The 17,476-nt window shown below is 42.7% G+C and overlaps 1 protein-coding gene across 2 annotated transcripts in view; it reads left to right on the top strand.

The window, feature by feature from the left end:
- The window catches only part of tpst1 (tyrosylprotein sulfotransferase 1), a 64,724-nt gene extending 47,949 nt beyond the window's left edge, over positions 1–16,775 (top strand). Inside the window, exons 4-6 of one of the 2 annotated variants that reach the window (XM_080006417.1) lie at positions 15,176–15,226; positions 15,983–16,054; positions 16,334–16,775. In XM_080006417.1, coding sequence (XP_079862543.1) covers positions 15,176–15,226; positions 15,983–16,018 — 87 coding nt within the window. In that variant the 3' untranslated portion in view covers positions 16,019–16,054; positions 16,334–16,775. The remainder of the gene's footprint in view (positions 1–15,175; positions 15,227–15,982; positions 16,055–16,333) is intronic. The other variant, XM_080006418.1, reaches the window with a different exon arrangement.
- Positions 16,776–17,476: the final 701 nt, after the last annotated feature.

Raw genomic sequence — 17,476 nt, 5'->3', positions numbered from 1 at the left:
TTATTTTGGAGTTTAAAAGTACACAACAAAATGTAGAGTCTATCAATAATGATTCTCAGAAAATCTGAAATCTGAAAATCTGTCACCTACATCAACGGGCTTCATCACGTTATCAACTTCTTCCGTTGTAACAACAATGGGCGTATCGTTGGTCTCCTCCGGTGGTTCTTGGAAATATTCTGTTTCATCGTCACATTAAGGTTGAAATCTGCTGTTTGAAATGTTCTCCAAGTTCGGGATAATATCAGATTCAGCGTCGCTGTTGGAGAACTATCATCGTGGAAAATGAAGTCCAGTACGCGCTGCTAACCCTGGTCAGATTAAGGTCTGCAATATGATTCAGAGCTTCCGCCACCCACTTCGCATAATCCATAACGATATGGAGAAGAAGGTTTTCACAGATAAGTGAGACCTAAACACTCCGTGCTGCGCTTTAACAGTCTGTATACGGATGGTTGGTGCGTGATGCAAAGGTTTCTTCTACGGAGTTTCACAACAATGGCTGTCTGTGTGTGAAAGTAGTATGATTCAAAGGTTGAATTCTATCAAAACGGTTTCACATTGTGACTTCACATCACATGGAATACGGAGGAATTCTCTTCACCTGGAGGCTTGCATTATATAGGGAAACAATAGATTGGCGTTGTTCAGCGTCTCAGTAAGTGAACTATGTTTCCCCAACGGTAATATTTATAATACTCCATGGTTTAACATTTTTTTACTATTTATAAATCAAACTTGGTTTTGAAAATACGTTGACAGATTAAAAAAAACCCAAAGGAACACGAATCTGGAAAAATCGAATTGTCCTTCAAGAAAAGTTTTTTTTCCAACTTATTTGGCTGCTCCTGGCCATTTTAGAAATGCGTGAGATGGCGGGTTTGGCTGCGGTGGGTCACATATTGAATGTTACACTTGCATTCCATCAAAATTAACAACTTGGGCAGAATTAAATGATTCTTGTGAGAATCATCACCAGACTCTTCTGAATTGTTCATCGTTCACTGGAAGTCCTCCCTCATTCACCTCGTTTATTATACCAACTGAATCAAGTGAATGAAGAGTTGGAAAATTAAACTCTTTACTGCATTACTCGTCAATTGCCAAACCAAATAACAGAAGACGACCCTTTCGTCACTACTAATCATATTAACTTTCAGTGCGATACTCAAACTTGTTCGGATGAACACAGAGCTGTTACTCTGGCTGGAATTTCTGAATTAGATGAATTATTACAGCCTTGCAATTTTAATCTTCTAACACAAGAGCTAGTTTCTATTATTTCTCACGGCGTGCGTGTGCGTGTGTGTGTGTGTGTGTGTGTGTGTGTGTGTGTGTGTGTGTGTGTGTGTGTGTGTGTGTGTGTGTGTGTGTGTGTGTGTGTGTGTGTGTGTGTGTGTGTGTGTGTGTGTGTGTGTGGTGATGTCCTTGCTGCATGTCAGCCCATCCTCAAAGTCTCGCGAAGGCAGGCGCTATTTTTGGACCAAGACAATGATTTATTAAATAATTTTCCTCAAGCTGAGATATCAGGTGTGCGTCTCGGGGCGACAGGTCCTTGAATTGCCTGTGCTTAGAGGACAGTAAATTAAGGACTTATAATTTAAGATCATTCCTTTTTTTACGACAACATAGGTACTTGAGTTAAGTTTCCGTTAACTGCCGGTATACATACTGTGCATACTGAGTCGGGACAGTTTGTCTGTTGAAATGTTGGCATACAACGTACAAGCTTGACCCCAACTCCCCTTGTCAACTGTCATGATGATTTTTGGCTCCACTGTGGCTCCTTTACAAACACCGCCAAGGAAATGCTTTCAAGTTATCTGGATAATGTCCTGAAAAGCCAAGCGTTTCAGACTCTTATAGAGAATGGACACAATTGAGGGAGTTGTGTACAGTATAATGTTGGAAGAATCTAGTCAAATAAGAAGCCCTGTGATTTACTTCCTGTGTATGCACACAAACCCTTGATAGGCAATGTATCTGGGGAATAGACGAGAAGAAAACAGACGTCTGCTCTGCCACAATGACCATATCAGGTGTATATTTTTGTCATCCATAAAGTAATTCATTTTGCAGCAAGTATTGCACAGTCGAGCTTTCCTCCTACCCTTGCTGAGAAGTGCAAACTGCCCCATACCCATAGTACCTAGTGGTCTTGTCTTCTTAACAGATTATCTTTCTAAGGTATTAAAGTCGCTTTTTTATTTGCTAGAGGGGAAAGTGGTACCAAAAAGAGGGGAAAAGAAAGTGCAAACATTTTTTGTGCAATGCTTTATTTTGTTGAGTCAGTAATGACTCGATTGGAAAGCATTCTGGTTGCTGAGCGGTTCAGGAAGGTTTTATTTTATTTTTCCTTTTGTTTTTTGAGATGGGGCTTTGCAACTATACAAGTTCAACCACAGAGATGGAAACAAGCCTGTTTGAGAAATGATGAAGCAGGCTTTTAAAAGTATGCATTTTATCTGTTTTTAATTTAAGCTAGTTTCAAGAATGGAAGAATTACTTTCTTTAAATTACTGTCCAGTGGCCCTCCGAGTTTATGGTTCAAGTGGATTACAGTATGACTAATGACAATGCCCTATTGATTTGAAAGCCAATTGGTAAACCGATTCTGTTGGAACCGCCTTGGACCACAAAGAGTCTGGCTGTGAGTCAGCGTCAGAAGTAATACTTTCACAATTAAAATATGGTATTTTTGGTTTCTCCGTTTGTCTATTTGGGCTCCACTATACTCAAAGAACAACAAGTCAAGATAAACCCCTTTCTCACATGGAATGAAAGCCATAAATCCAATGGCAATGATCCATTTTGGCATAATTTGGGAAAAAAACCAAAATGCTCGTTTCGGTCTTCTGTAAGAGTCGTTCCGTAAATCTCCCCACTCTCGACATAGTATAATTTATGGGAAGATGCCAGTACGGTGTGAATGGAAGCAGTTACATTGCCGGGACAAGCTCGTGAAGTAGGGGTGGAGCCGAATCGAAATACCTCCAAAGCACAAATAGTGGGTTTTTCGAATATTTATTTCATACAAATATTTTGAAATGATTTGTTTTCGGGAAGAAAATAAATAATTGGGAAAAATGGCAAGTCCGGTCTGAACCGTGGCGCTTGGCTGCAAAGGTGAGAAACTGAAACACTACCGGTCTCTACAGAGAGAGGTCTTTATATTCTTAAATTTTATTATTTTTCGAATAAAAAAATGCCACTGACACTAGATGTGCCAGTAGCAGTTTCGCCCGCCACCTGAGTGCTGTTTTCAGAGACACAGACAATGGAGTTGAATACCAGTTGATTGTAGCAAGTGGGCTAGGTGGAACAAGGCCAGAGCAGATGGACAGCATGTCACGACAAGGGCTCCTCCCTTGTGTTTCTGGGGATGGGGTTTTTACCTGTTGCTCGTTGATTAACGAGCTCTAACGAGCAACAGGTATACAGCCACACTGATCCTGGGCCCAATTACCTAGACCCAAGACAGCTGCGGCTGCTTAAGCCCCACCACCCCCATACCATAGTGCCTTTTAGAGTTAGGGGTGCAGTGCGGGGACATCGGGGCACAATTGTTCTCTTCCCCGTCGGCTCAAGCACGGAGCTGGAGAGGGAACGAGCGGACATATAGAGGTAGTACAGGTGGAGAACGTTCCTTCTCCGGAGGCAGAGAGTGTAGGACAGGTTAAATATAATTACACTGATTTAATAACATTGGTTTAGGGTTATTGTGACCGGGGACGGGGGGGGCTCTCTGTCCCTGCTCCGTCAGCGGAGGGAACAGAGTCTGTCCGGGAGGGGCGGGGAGATAGTAAGCGAAGCGCTGATCTCTGAGAGCCAGGAAAAAAACGAAACCGATTCAGATTGTACATCTGTCGCCGAGAGATTGTCCAAACGATTGCATCTACACTGGACATTACCTACTAACCCAAACCCATTACGTACTGTATCCGTAAAAGTTATCTAATGTTGGAACAGACTCCATACGGAATCTCTCCATAAAGGAGGCCAATGTCTGAATGACTACCTATGCTGCCTTTACCGGATATGTTTTATCCAGCAATGTTATGGATTCCATGTGTGTAAGGGGCTTAAAGACGCAGTGCTTTGAGATCCTGTGTGCTGGGGTTTAATGCCCCCACAGAGCAAACTATTCAGAAGTTTGGCAACAGTTCAGCAGCCAGGGTTGAACTTTCTTTTCCGGTTCTTTATAATTTGCATTTTCATTGAGTATTGAGTATTTTTTTATCCCATGCTTTTCGACATACTAAGCACTGCTTTGGCATACGGAATAGCATGCCATTTCGGACACAGCATAAGTGAGCCTGTTTGTCACCTCATATTTATATACAGTAGTCATGGTTAACCACTTAAGATTTCCTATGGACTAGGGTGAACTTAACAAGAAAAACTGATATAATAATCTCAAAAAAATGGTTAATGCTCTGTGTTGTTATCCTTGAATTCCTTGTTTTTGCACATTTAATGTGGAGGGAATACAAAAGGACCCTTCAATAGCCATAATGTTTTCATTCAAACGTTGTTAAATATTGTGACTATTGAACTTTGAGCTGAGTTTCTCTTTTCACCCCTAATGCATGCTACAATCATTTTCTTCATGGAGAACTACTGTGTACGGGATCGTTCATTCAGACATCCAGTCTCGATGGCTCCACCCCCGCAATGTAATCCCACACTGCTCTGCATGTTTATGCTTTACACATGCAGATGTAGCCCTCTCGTTTTACAGGAAAGGCAGAACACGACACACGTTTTGGGTCCTGCAGCAGCCCTTTATTGTTTTTGGCAAACAGTCCTTTTCACATAGTTTGTTCTAACCAACATCTAAAACAAAATAATTGCAATTTTTTTAATTGCACACACAACATCCAGCAACTGCAAAGGATAAAAAGGTTTTAAAATAACCTGGAATTAAATTATGGAAGAAATGCTAAAACTTTATATATAAACAGATAACTAACTTAAATTACACTACAAACAGATTTACAAAACATTTATAGATTAATGGAGCAGAGCTAAAAAGTTACCTACCTGTTCCTGGTCCATGTGGTTACAAGGCACAGAAACTTGAAATCTCAACACCTTTACTCTTTCATCGTGTTGCCAGGAAGTAAAAAAAAAAAATATATATATATCAAATTAAAAGTATGCATTTTAACAAAATAGAAGTGCCATAGAGTATAATCTGACAAACTTCATTGCTTATATAGAACATGTTTACGCTTCAGTTACACAGACACTCCCCATTAAATATTTTTTCTTGCTGTTGCCATCTTTGTTTCCCCACATGCTATTTATGTATTTGCTTTTTCTGCTTTCCCTCTGCTCCTTCTGTCTCCCTTACGATTCCTGACGTGTGCTGACTGCATGTGCTTGCGTACGCAGAGACGCTCTATGCACAGCATGACACACCCATCTGTGGGGGTTTAGTGTTTGCCTTATATTGTGTTCCACACACTTTGTTTCATGCTTTAAATGGTTATTTAAATTCCTTGTTGTAAATACATTGCATAGCTGTGATTGTGCACAACTATGCAATGGGTTCATTTGCTATCTAACCCAGAGATTTACTGAGGTGAAATTTCTCAGTCGAAAGATGGTAACTGCTAATAATCTGTCTGTCATGGCTGATTACTGATACTACTGATTACTTTTTGCATTCCTGGGTTATGCATAATTAAAGGTAAGAAACACTGAAATGGTGTCATGATGGACCTCAGAGTAGCACTGGTGTTCCTCTGCATTGAGAGGAGCCAGCTCAGGTGGCAGACCTCATGCTGAATCAATCGGATTTGGTATTTGTAGGAGCCGGAGTATTCAGAAGAGAAAATACAGAAACACAGTCATACCAGGAAAAAAGGATAAAGATGAGCTTGTTTTCATTGTTAGGATGAACTATCCTGACCAAAGCAACAGTACGCCTCTGTGACTTGTTTTAGCAGTTTTGGGTCATCCTTGCTAATTCCCCGAACCACCTCAACTGGCTCCTCTCAATGCCCCCGGGGGAGCAGTGGTACTATTCTGATATCCTCCCAGATCATCAAGCTCCCCCAAAAAAGTCATAGTCCTGAATAGGGTTGAACCAATGCCATTTTGCGTGAAAAACATCTGAAATTATTTTTTTCGTCCAAAATTAGATTGCAACAGATTTATTCCTCAAATTGTTTTCTATCAACGTATTTTCAAAACTGAGTTTGGTTTCTAAATATTAGATATATATTAAAAAGTCATGGCTATCTGCTTCATCCAATTTAGTTGTTGCTCACCAACAAATTGTTACGGCGATCTTACTGTTCCCTTTAATACAGACATGCATTCAAGGTCATCCTTCAATATTCCTAGTGATGGGAAGTCAGAATGTGAAACTGTTTTGATAAAATAAGGTTATTATAAAATGTTTTTATTTTCCGATTAATCAGTGGATAATATATCTGCATCCAATACACTGTGCAGCCCTAATATATTAACTTGGACTCCTTAGCGGTATTAAGGGGCGCTACAGTGCAAGGGGGGGTGGCAACCGGGCTGCCGGTCCACCGGTCTACTCTCCCCTTCTTCACTTCACTGTGGAATGTGTTGCCAGGGCGACCGGGGACATTGCTGGCAGCCTCTTTCCGTCTTGCAGAGACGTCCCTCTGCGGGCAGACACTGTGGGCGGGGGGGGGGGGGGCTTCCCTCAAGGGTCCTCTACCAGGCACCAGAGCTCCTCAGACGGGGCCTCTTGCGTTGCAGATAGAATCAAATGTTTCCACTCACCGGCCCCAAGTGATTAATCCTTTTCAAGAGGTTTATTTGTCACATACACATATACACTATTCACAAAAAGTTCGGGATATTTGGCTTTCGGGTGAAATTTATGGAAAATGTAAAAAGTTCACGGGACAGTGATATATCATGAAAGTAGGGCATTTTAAATAGAAGCATGCAATGGTGATTTCCTCATCTCAAACAATTATTTGAAACAAAAACCAACAACAGTGGTGGGTATAGCACAACAAAAAATGTCAATGTCTCAATAACTTGTCATGTGCCCTTGAGCATCAATTACAGCTTGACAACCACGTCTCATGCTGTTCACAAGTCGACTTATTGTCTGCTGAGGCATGGTACCCCACTCTTCTTGAAGGGCGGCCCTCAGGTCATTGAGGTTCTGGGGCACAGAGTTACCAGCCTCTACATGGCGACTCAGCTGATCCCATAGATTTTCTATGGGATTCAGGTCTGGAGAAAGTGCAGGCAACTCCATTTGAGGTACCCCAGTCTCTAGCAGCCGTTCCCTAATGATGCGACCTCGATGAGCTGGAGCATTGTCGTCCATGAAGATGAAATTAGGCCTATGTTGTTCATGCAGGCGCACAAAGACTGGATTAATGATGTTATTCAGGTAGTATGGGCTTGTCACTGTACCATTCACAAAGTGTAGTGCAGTTCTGTATTGACTAGACACACTTGCCCACACTGTAACACCACCACCACCAAAGGCTCGTCTGGTGACAACAGTGGCTGATGCATAGCGCCCTCCTTGACGTCTCCAACATCGTTGGCGGCCATCATTTCTGCTCAATGTGAATTGACTTTCATCAGAGAACAGCACTGAGGCTCACTGGTCCCTCGTCCAGCGTAAATGCTCCCTGGCCCATGCAAGACAATGATGCCTGTGCCTGGTGGTGTGGTCAGGTACCATTGCAGGTCGTTTAGCACGTAGACCACGCAAATGGTTTCGAATGGTCTGATGTGACACTTGGGTGCCTCTCACCTCCCTTAAATGTGGCTGGAGTTGAGTGGCATTCATCATCCGGTTCCGCAGGGCACTGTTCACAATGAAGCGGTCATCAGTGTGGGATGTGGCCAAAGGACGTCCACTTCTATGCCTTTCTGGGACTCTTCCAGTCTCTCTGTATCTCTGTTGCAACCTGCAGATGACTCTATGACACTCTAAGCTCAGTGGCCACTTCCCTCTGAGATCATCCTGTTTGAAGTCTCGCAATGGCGAGGTACTGTTGATCAATTGTTGGGTGTCGTCTTGGTCTCATGATATAAAAACGTGAACAGCATGATGAAGAGGACTGTTTAAATACCAATTCTAATTGAACCAGGAAATGTTTTGGTCGATTCATGGATCAAACACCTGTTGTGAATTTTGCCGTTCAGCTCCTTGTGAGAGAACAGCAAGTTGTGCAAAAAGTACTGAAACATTGAACAGTTGGACATGTGCATTCAAAAGTTTAGAGAAGGTCAAATTAAGTTCACCTGTAAAGATTATAGTGCATCAGAGGTTCATCCTGAAATTTCACCCGAAAGCTGAATATCCCTAACTTTTTGTGAGTAGTGTATACGTTCATACATATATGCAGTGAAATGTCATTGCAACGCACCCGGAGATTATGCTCCAGTTCTAGTTCTAAACTGAACATAATAGCTAACCTAATTTCTACCCAGCTAACTAAGTGATTCCTAAAACATAATGCAGTTAGTGAATAGAATAATATAAAATAAGACTCAAAAAGGTAATACAGAGTGGGGGTACAAAATAAAAGGGAATAGACTTATGTATATGGGATGGGCTGTTTGTATATACAGATATGTGCAGTAAAGTGGTATGTGAATAAAGGCGGTAGTGTGTGTGGAGATATACAGTCTAGTATACAACAGTACCACACAGCAATACATTAACACTGAACAGAACAGCAATACAGCGCACTATGCAGTAACCCGGAACAGTGATACAGTATGCAGTACAGGATGCTACATGCGGTACAGTAGGCTGTGAGTCCTCTGTGTGTCTCAGTGAGCAGCCCTGGTGAGTTCAGCATTGACAGTTCTTATGGCTTGCGGGAAGAAACTCTGTCTCAGTCTCTCTGTCGCTGTGTGACTGTAGAGACGCTTGCCGATCACAGCAGCTGGAACAGTCCGTTGTTGGGGTGGTGAGGATCCTTCATGATCCTGCAGGCACTGCTACTACACCTCCTGGTGTATAAGTCCAGCAGGGATGGAAGGGTAGTTCTAGTGGTATGTTTGGTTGAACGCACCACCCATTGCAGGGCCCGCCTGTCCTGAGCAGTACAGTTCCCAAACCAGGCAACAATGTTGCCTGTCAGGATGTTCTCCACTGCTCCAGAGTAGAAGGACTGGAGGATCCTCATGGAGACTCTGAATTTCTTCAGCTGCCTAAGGTGGTATAGACTCTGCTGTAAAGAGTGTCTGTACGTAAAGTCAATGTTAAGTCCTCCGTGATGTGGTCTCCCAGGTACTTGAAGCTACGCAAACTAACTTTTGACCCTCTCCCTATCAGTCCTCTCCCCTCCCCTGGCTTTGTTTTACTATTTGTTGATAGATAGCATCCGCTAAGACAGATGGAGCACGGTAACAACCAGCGGAAAGATGTTTTCTGCTGATGAATGCAAACGTGTTGCATAACGCTAATTACCGCTCATCTCAGCTCACTGACATTGCATTGTGATAATCCACCTCTCTGACTAATAGCTCATACACATGCCCAAAATTTTCATTTGCGACATATGGTAAAAGCAGCCTATACAACCCAAATCTTCTACAGTACATTGAAACGTGCTCTAATCTATTTGATTGCCCAGTCTGATACAAAAAATATGATGACCCCCCCCCACAACTTGCTATTGTGTTAGAAGTGCTGCCAATGCTCAGTCTTCATTTGCACCACATGTGGGGGTCCTGTGCCTCTCCAGAGTGTGTATGCATGTATTTGTCTGACACCTCTAGATTATTTAACTGCTGTTTCAACTTGTCTTGTTCTATGGTTCAATGGCATGCCTAGATGTGCCACCAAGTTGAGATGTCCGAACAGAGTAAGTAGAGAGTGAAAGCGAAAGATGAGGAGGAATAGTGAAGAATAAAAGAAGATCAGGGCCTTGCTCAAGCGGGCCTTTCACATGTCTACCTGTTTTTTTTGTCCCATGCATGGATTGGATTGGATTCAAACAAATCCTTCGAAGCATTCAGCGTTTGTCCACTGCTTAAGACTGTTATCTGTGTACATCTCTTTCTGAACACTTTGTGTGGTCATATCACTTAATCCCAGTAAGCAATTTTTTCAACACACGGCAGGCTAGGAGGTGTGTATGTGTTTGTGGGTGGTGCCTTTTTGTGTATATTCAGTGTGTAGTTGTACACTTTATCCTTCCAGGCAGACTTTCACTTGCATAATGTCTGGGATGCTAACTACACCACTTGCTTTGGGTAGATGGAGATTTTCTTTTATTTTTTCAACCTGTGCTATCAGCAGGCTGGGTTAACACAGGTTATTTTATGCCATTGCATCCAAAACAGGACGTATGATGAACATATGCGGTATAGAGACAGACAACAACATGCATTTGACAAAACATAATTAAATTGACAAAAATTGTAACAGCAATTATGGCATGCAGCCTCTTCCTGTGATAATTATACCAATAATGTGTGTGCACGGGATTAGTCCCAACTAGTTCTGGTATACGGGTTAGGGTTAGGGGGGGGTCACGAATACACAAATTGCACAAGGGGGGGGGGGGGGGGGGGGCTTCAGCTGTCATGTGTGACCTGGCACGGGACGAATGGGAGACTTTGTTTCATTAAATTAGGAAACCAAATAAAAAATAATAGGGCTGCCTCCTGAAAGTCGACGAGTCGAATCAGTCGATCGGAAACCAGTCAGTCGAGCAGTCTTTTTTTCTTTCAATGTCAATTACAATAACACGATACAACAGATAGAAGCTTACAAAATGCACAGGGCTAACATTTCAACAAGGAATTATAAATTAGACAAATGTGTGAATCGTCTGGACTTGGACACGAACGCAGCTCTGTGTGCCCTGATCACAGAAAGCAACACAGAGAGCCAAGCCCTCAAAATAAAACAACTAAGAACAGTGTGGGGACAGGACACAATCTGGGAGGTCCCGGAACATTTTCGGGCAAGATCCGGCACAAATTAAGCCCTGCTCACTGCCACCCACAAGCCCGGCAGCCGCACAGACACCACATGGCTGCAGGAACAATCAGAGCCCATAGCACCGCAGCCACTGCCACTAATTTGCAATATTTGGCTGCCAATTGTCCACTGTCCACTTAAGACGCCAAAGAGGTTTATGGCATGTAGAAGCATCACCTCAGAAGGTTTCTTACACAGTCCTGCTATACAGAACGCATTCTTTAAGCAAGCTGTAAATGAGGGCTTCTGGACTGGTTCCAAAAGCCGCAATCGATAGAGTTTAAGTGGCTTCTGCAGTTGTCCTGATCCCCGGTGAGAAACAGATAATGGTGATCAATAAGCTCTCGGTTTCTCTTGCAGCAACAATAAGATGGTTTGGCAGCAGGAAATGAGGAGCCACCCGTGTCTGTAGTGTTTTGGTGTCCGGTTGTGTTGCGCTTTTGATTTGCGGCCCGAACGTAACCCTCGGATGTTGACATGAGCATTTAATGAGGTGTGGGCTAATCATATTGCATTGATCGCGGGGCCCATCGCCATCTTCATCACTGCTTAATGCTAGGAGATGCATGGCTGCAGAGAATTACATGTAAAGGATGAGAACTTTTCAGTACTATGGATGTAAATTCCAGTTTGAAAACTTGCCAATGCAGTATCAGGATGGCGAATGATGGATTCTGGAATGTTTGTTTGGAGCATTCTCAAGCTGGCCACCTCAATCCGCACCAGGCCAGATGCTACCACTGGCCATCTCAAAGTACATATACATCTCCCTTCATATTGCCACTGGAGTGAATACGTAGTCTTTTAATGCCGGTAGTTGCTGCGCTGACCACACCCCACTCACATAATCTGGCACATAGTCACTAATACTGCATAAAGAAATGGTAGATAATGGCACGGATTTAGTATAGTCTGCTGCCCTCAGGGCAGTCTGCCCAGTGCAGATTCCTATTGACACATCTAGAGTATTTGATTTATTTAGATTTATTCTACCAAAGGTTTGGAGATTAGCACGACATGCATTTGACAGTGGCAGGCAGCCACCTTTTGTGAGTGATGATCAATCGCTGTTTATGCTCACCCAAACAAAAGGGTAGAATATTTCCTTTTGGTCGAGCGACAAAAACAGAAATGGTGACATTTTCAGCTAGGTCTGTGCAATGTGTAATGCAAAGAATGTACGCGTCACTTCCTCTGCTCCCAATCTGACTTCCATTCAATATTTCAACTAATGAATGAGCCATGTAAACTGGGTTGCTTGAAGAAATCGATATATTCAGATTAATGACTGCATGTAAACGTGCTGAACGTCTTTTGGGTCTCCTGATGGTCTGTATTTTTTGTTGTTGTGGAGCCTGAGGCTGGCAGGGTGTGCACACCTCGAACATATATGCTCAGTGTATTGAGGCCTCCTGTTTCAAGGAGAGGGATAAAAATCTGGAAATCATTAGGTTGGCCCTTGTGACTATAAGTGCAATCAGAACTTCCTTATCTGTCAGCGCTCCACTCTGCGTAATCTTTCCACTCGCCTCCACTGACACTGTCTTAAACACCACATTTGTGTGCTCGCGCGCGCGCGCGCAACACACACACACACACACACACACACACACACACACACACACACACACACACACACACACACACACACACACACACTTAGCTATTTTAGTCTTTTATCTATTTTGTATGCCCAAGAGTATGGCATTTGGAATATACTGTATACCACATTATGACCAGTTTGCATAATAGAACATTGAACACGGTACATTCAATGTACATTCAGCCATGTACATTTATACACATGCACACAAAACTCAGTGTTGTTAACACTGTTGTTATAGAGGTTTTTTCTTTATAATGAGCGACGCTGGCTTTCTTTTTTCTCTCTCTGTGGAATGCCCCCTCCCCACCCCCTCTCTTTGCTGCAGTGGTCAAGCATGCAGCTGAAACAACCTCTCCCTGCAGAACACGCCTGATAAACAACGTCAGCTTTTCCATATGTGTTGCTACAGTACAGCCTCATCTGTTTTTTTTTGGTTGGTTTACTTTCCCCTCCCCATGCCTATGACTGGGCTTCAGTTTGCAGAATATTTTGACCTGAGCTGCAATACAGTGTCTCAAAGCTGCCAAAATTACTGACTTTACTGATGGTAGCCTGAGCCACCTTGGCTAGGCCAGACCTTGCTGAAGGCTGAGGTGCAGTGTTGAGTGTGTGACCCACCGAGGTGGAATTTGTACTATAAGGTTTAAGTGCGATTATTATACCACCTCTGTTTTCGCTGAAAGGTTAAATAGAAATGAAAATCCTATACTTTTTTAACACTGACTGGAGATGGAACTTTGCTGAGCCTTCCCTCACTACCACAACAACCAGGGTGGAGATTCCCTTCTGCTTGCCTCACTACATAGTCACTGCTTTTTCCCCACCTTTGACGGCAATTACTGTACCTGGGCCACTTAACCCAAGTCTGAGATATGCTTGTATGAAATGTTGGTCTGTAGCCACGCTTCCATAGCCTACACAGGCCGATTGGCGCTTCCTCAGGAAAAGCCCGTTTAGCTCCGGCCCTCCTGTTGCTCGCTGTGAGACGAAAGGAAGATTGACACGCAGCACAAGAGAGCGCAGCCATTGTCTGATATTTCCAAAATCGCTCCAATGCAAACGCAGGGCTTTCTGTTCCCTCATGCCCTTTTTGTTTTTTCTCCAGGCAGAAGGTTTGGAAGGGGGAGGGGCTCTCTGGCAGTCTGTCCGAGACCCTCTTGTGCGATGAGTAAGGCTACAAAATGGCACCGTAGAGGAAATCAGAAACATGAGATTGTTCGTTGTTTTTCTCCACCCCCCCCCCTTTTTTTTCTGGAACTTTCTTCAGAATTTAAGCCAGTTTCTGGCTCCACAACAGCTCGAGCTGATCACACAAGCATCCAGAAGGCGCACACAGGGAATTAAGGAGTGAGTTTTATTGTTTCCGAAGGTATTTGCTACTCTGGTAACAGTAACATGAGTTTTGCGCTGCGCTTATTCTGGCTTTATGAAGTCAGCTGAGGTGGAATCTCGGCATACTTGTTATTTGCTTTCCATCTTTGGCAGGGACTTCCCTTATGTACTGTAGGCCAACTCCCCATCAGGGTGAGGTCTAGACACAGTCTGACTGGGTGCAAGAGTAGTAGCACCCAAGTCTAGAGGCTAGAGTTGCTCATGGCTGCCTTTTGAAGGAGCTGGTTGGTTGATTGGAGGTGTTGGACTTGACAAACCCCATCAAAGACTTGGTCGCAATAGCTTTCCTACATTTGCCAAAACCAGTAAAAAAAAAAAAAAAAAAAGAACACTGCCATTGACAACTGTACCAGGCATTTGTGTGGCCTTGGCAGACCTTTTATTCTCCTTTTTTACTAGTTCATTGGCAGTCGGTTTGACATCACTGCACTTCTTCAACCCGGCTGGTTGAGACGGCCCTTGAATCCATCCCCATCTGCTTCAGAGTCCTGTAAAATTCTAATTTCTCATTCACTCAATTCTAAATTTCATCAAGAAATAATAAAAAAAAAAACACTTTTTATTTTGTTGCTTGGCTATTCTGAGAACCAAGTCAGCTCCCAGGTCAGAGCTAGGACTGGGCCTATGTCTCTTGTCTCTATCTCTTTCCCAATCACTGGCCTTCGTGGTACACTAGCCAGATTTTTATTTTCTCCCCTCGAAATGCACCGATGCACTGTCTGACACTGACCCGTTGGCAGCCTCTCATGTCAACAGTCGCCAGGAAACCACTCCCACTGCCCCCCACTCCCCATCCGACACACCATAGGGCTTGGGGGAGAGTTTGAGGCATTAAAAGGAAACAACAGTTTTTTTTGTTTTGTTTTTTCACCTAAACCCTATTTTATGAACTTTGGGAGTCAGCCCAAGTGATTGGCATCAGAATCTTAAAAATCTTAAATTGATATGTAGTACAATGGGTTTTCCTTTAGTGTCTATATACGTATGTGTATATATTTCCTTAATCTGCTATTATTCAACATCGATCCTTTCATTTGTATATCCGTTGATGATATTGATGGCTTTTTTGCCTTTTGGTCTTTTGATGGTGGCATTGTCAGATCTAGATCTAGATCTTTCTGGTGGGTGAATTGGCACAAACTCAACGAAAGCGCAGGAAAACCCTCGCCGGATTTTGTTCGGCAAATGCCTCTAAACCCGCTCCTTTGTTTTTCCAGGTCTTTAAAGGCGAATTTCAACTCCCCGAATTTCTAAAACAACAGTCGCAGGTACAGTAAGCGTTCTGCCTGTCGTTCTGAGGCTTTCAGTGTTTGTTATTATGTAGTTTTTGATTTCTAGTCCAACCATCATCGGCAGCACACATTCAAATTGCAATTAAAACCAAAAAAAAAACGCCATCTGCTTTTGCTTACCCACTACTTTTATCTTTGGTCACGCTGCTTTTGACTTTATCTTTTTTTTTTTTTTTTCCTCTCAGACGTTATTTTAATTTTTTTTTACCTTTTTAGTTTAGTTTAGTCATCCCCCCGTCCCCCCCCTCTTCTCACTTTGTTCCTGTTTTGGGACTTTAGCTGTTAGATTGGTGTCTTTTAGTCTTATTCTGTTGTCTCATCGATTGAGGAAGCCTTAAACTTGTCCATGCTTGGGGCCAGAGCGCTTACGCCCCCTGGTGGTAGTACTACATCTACGCCTGCATGTGCACACTGCCCATGAAATCGCCCCCTAAGAAGGCTACGCATTCACTCCTAGATCCATGAGTGAATGAGAGCGTATGAAAGTATGCTTTTGAGAGGTAAAAACAAACAAACAAACAAAAAAAATCATAATATTGTGACGTTGCTGGTCCACCTTTCTTCTGCTGGTCACATCCTCATGTGCGCTCAGCTTTTGTTTTGTCATACATGCTTTTAAACCTTGTCCTCACCTTGTCCTCACCGTCTCCACTAATGTACCGCAAATTACTTATAATTAATTTGTCTCTCCTTCTCTCTGCCCCCCACTTTCATTTTCTTTTGATTCTGCAGCTCCAAAAGTCTCCAGAGAAACCCAAACCCAGTTAGGAAGAAACAAATCTTCTATTGCCAAAATCACCACAGGTACGATGTTTGTGTCCTGGTTAAGGGATAAGTTTGCCATTTTCAACCTTAAACGTTTGCCCCTTTGTACTGCGTTCAAGCACAGTCAGAAGCTGCAGCAGAGTGGTAGGTTTCTCAATACTTAAGTGTTCAAAGAGGTTGGGTTAAGTGGGAAAAACGAGCACACTGAAGCACATTGAATACCTGGCAATGTCTCCATGATGTCCTTAAAGGGAAGTGTCACATTTGGATTGTAACAATCCCTAAACCCTTAGGTTTTTGTTTTTTTTCTCTCCCCAGCGTGGCAGACACCACGGACAGCCACGCCCCGCTGCGGGATCAGACCACTCTTCTAGACTACGGAGAACGAGCCCTTGGCCTTTGTCGTTGTTGTACTGTAAAAATAATGTACGTCATGACGGTGACCACAGAATGTCTGCTGATTGCTTTTTTTTTTTTTAATGTCTCATCACGCTTTATCTGGATTTTGTTTAGAAATGATTTCCTGGCTTTATTATGAAAAAACAAAACAAAAAAAAACTGACCTGTGATTCTGTTGTAAGAAACTGCAGTAAACCTAACGATTGCAAGAAGTATTTATGGATGAAAATTGAGCTTTTTAAAGATGCAATATCTATTTTAATGTTTCATTTTTTTCTTTCATGCCTTTGTATCGTGCAATGTCATGGGTACTGATGTACACAATCAGTTTTTTAGTATTGACAGTGATAAACAATGGCTCTTAAAAAAACAAAACTTTAGTCCATTATTTTTTCATGAAATGAGTGGTGTTACGTCCTAACAGCACAAAAAGTTACTAGGGAGTCTTGGGGGAACAGCAAGAGGGTGCTGTTTCCCATCCTAGACAATGTAAGAGTCCAATTAAATTTCACAATCAAAAAACATACAAATTCCATGCCGACGACAACAAGAACAAGATTTGAACGCCGATCTCTGCCTGTGAGGAAAACGGGTGCTACACCAACCGTGTGGCCTGATCGCTAATCTGACATTTCTGGAACTCCTATTTGTTAGCGACCATGATTCGCTTACACTGAAAAATGCAAACGTTAGAGAAGTACATACTAAGCAGTGGCTGCTATTTCTGTCTTGTCTATCTAACCCAGATTCAGAAGAGAATTGTGAATACTCATTTCATCCCCATGTGTCCAGTACTGCGATATGAACATGCATGGAGAACATGCAGAAGCTTTTGACACATTACCATTTATCCATTGGCTGACCACAGGGATTTTCAGCTCAAAGTGAAGAGATGTTTAAGTTGAAAAAAAAAATCAATCAATGAACAACCCTTTTTTTTAATAATACGTTACATTCAAGGCAAATAATACATCTTTAACAATACATACTCGGCAATGCAAATGTTGTCCGTCTAAATAAATAGAGATTCAAAATCTTTTTTTTTTTGTATGTCAGTGCACG

The sequence above is a fragment of the Zeus faber genome, assembly GCF_960531495.2.
Source record: "Zeus faber genome assembly, chromosome: 9".
NCBI classification, from domain to species: Eukaryota; Metazoa; Chordata; class Actinopteri; order Zeiformes; family Zeidae; genus Zeus; species Zeus faber.
Note: the sequence above shows the minus strand (reverse complement) of the source record. Positions and strands in the feature narration are given on the sequence as shown.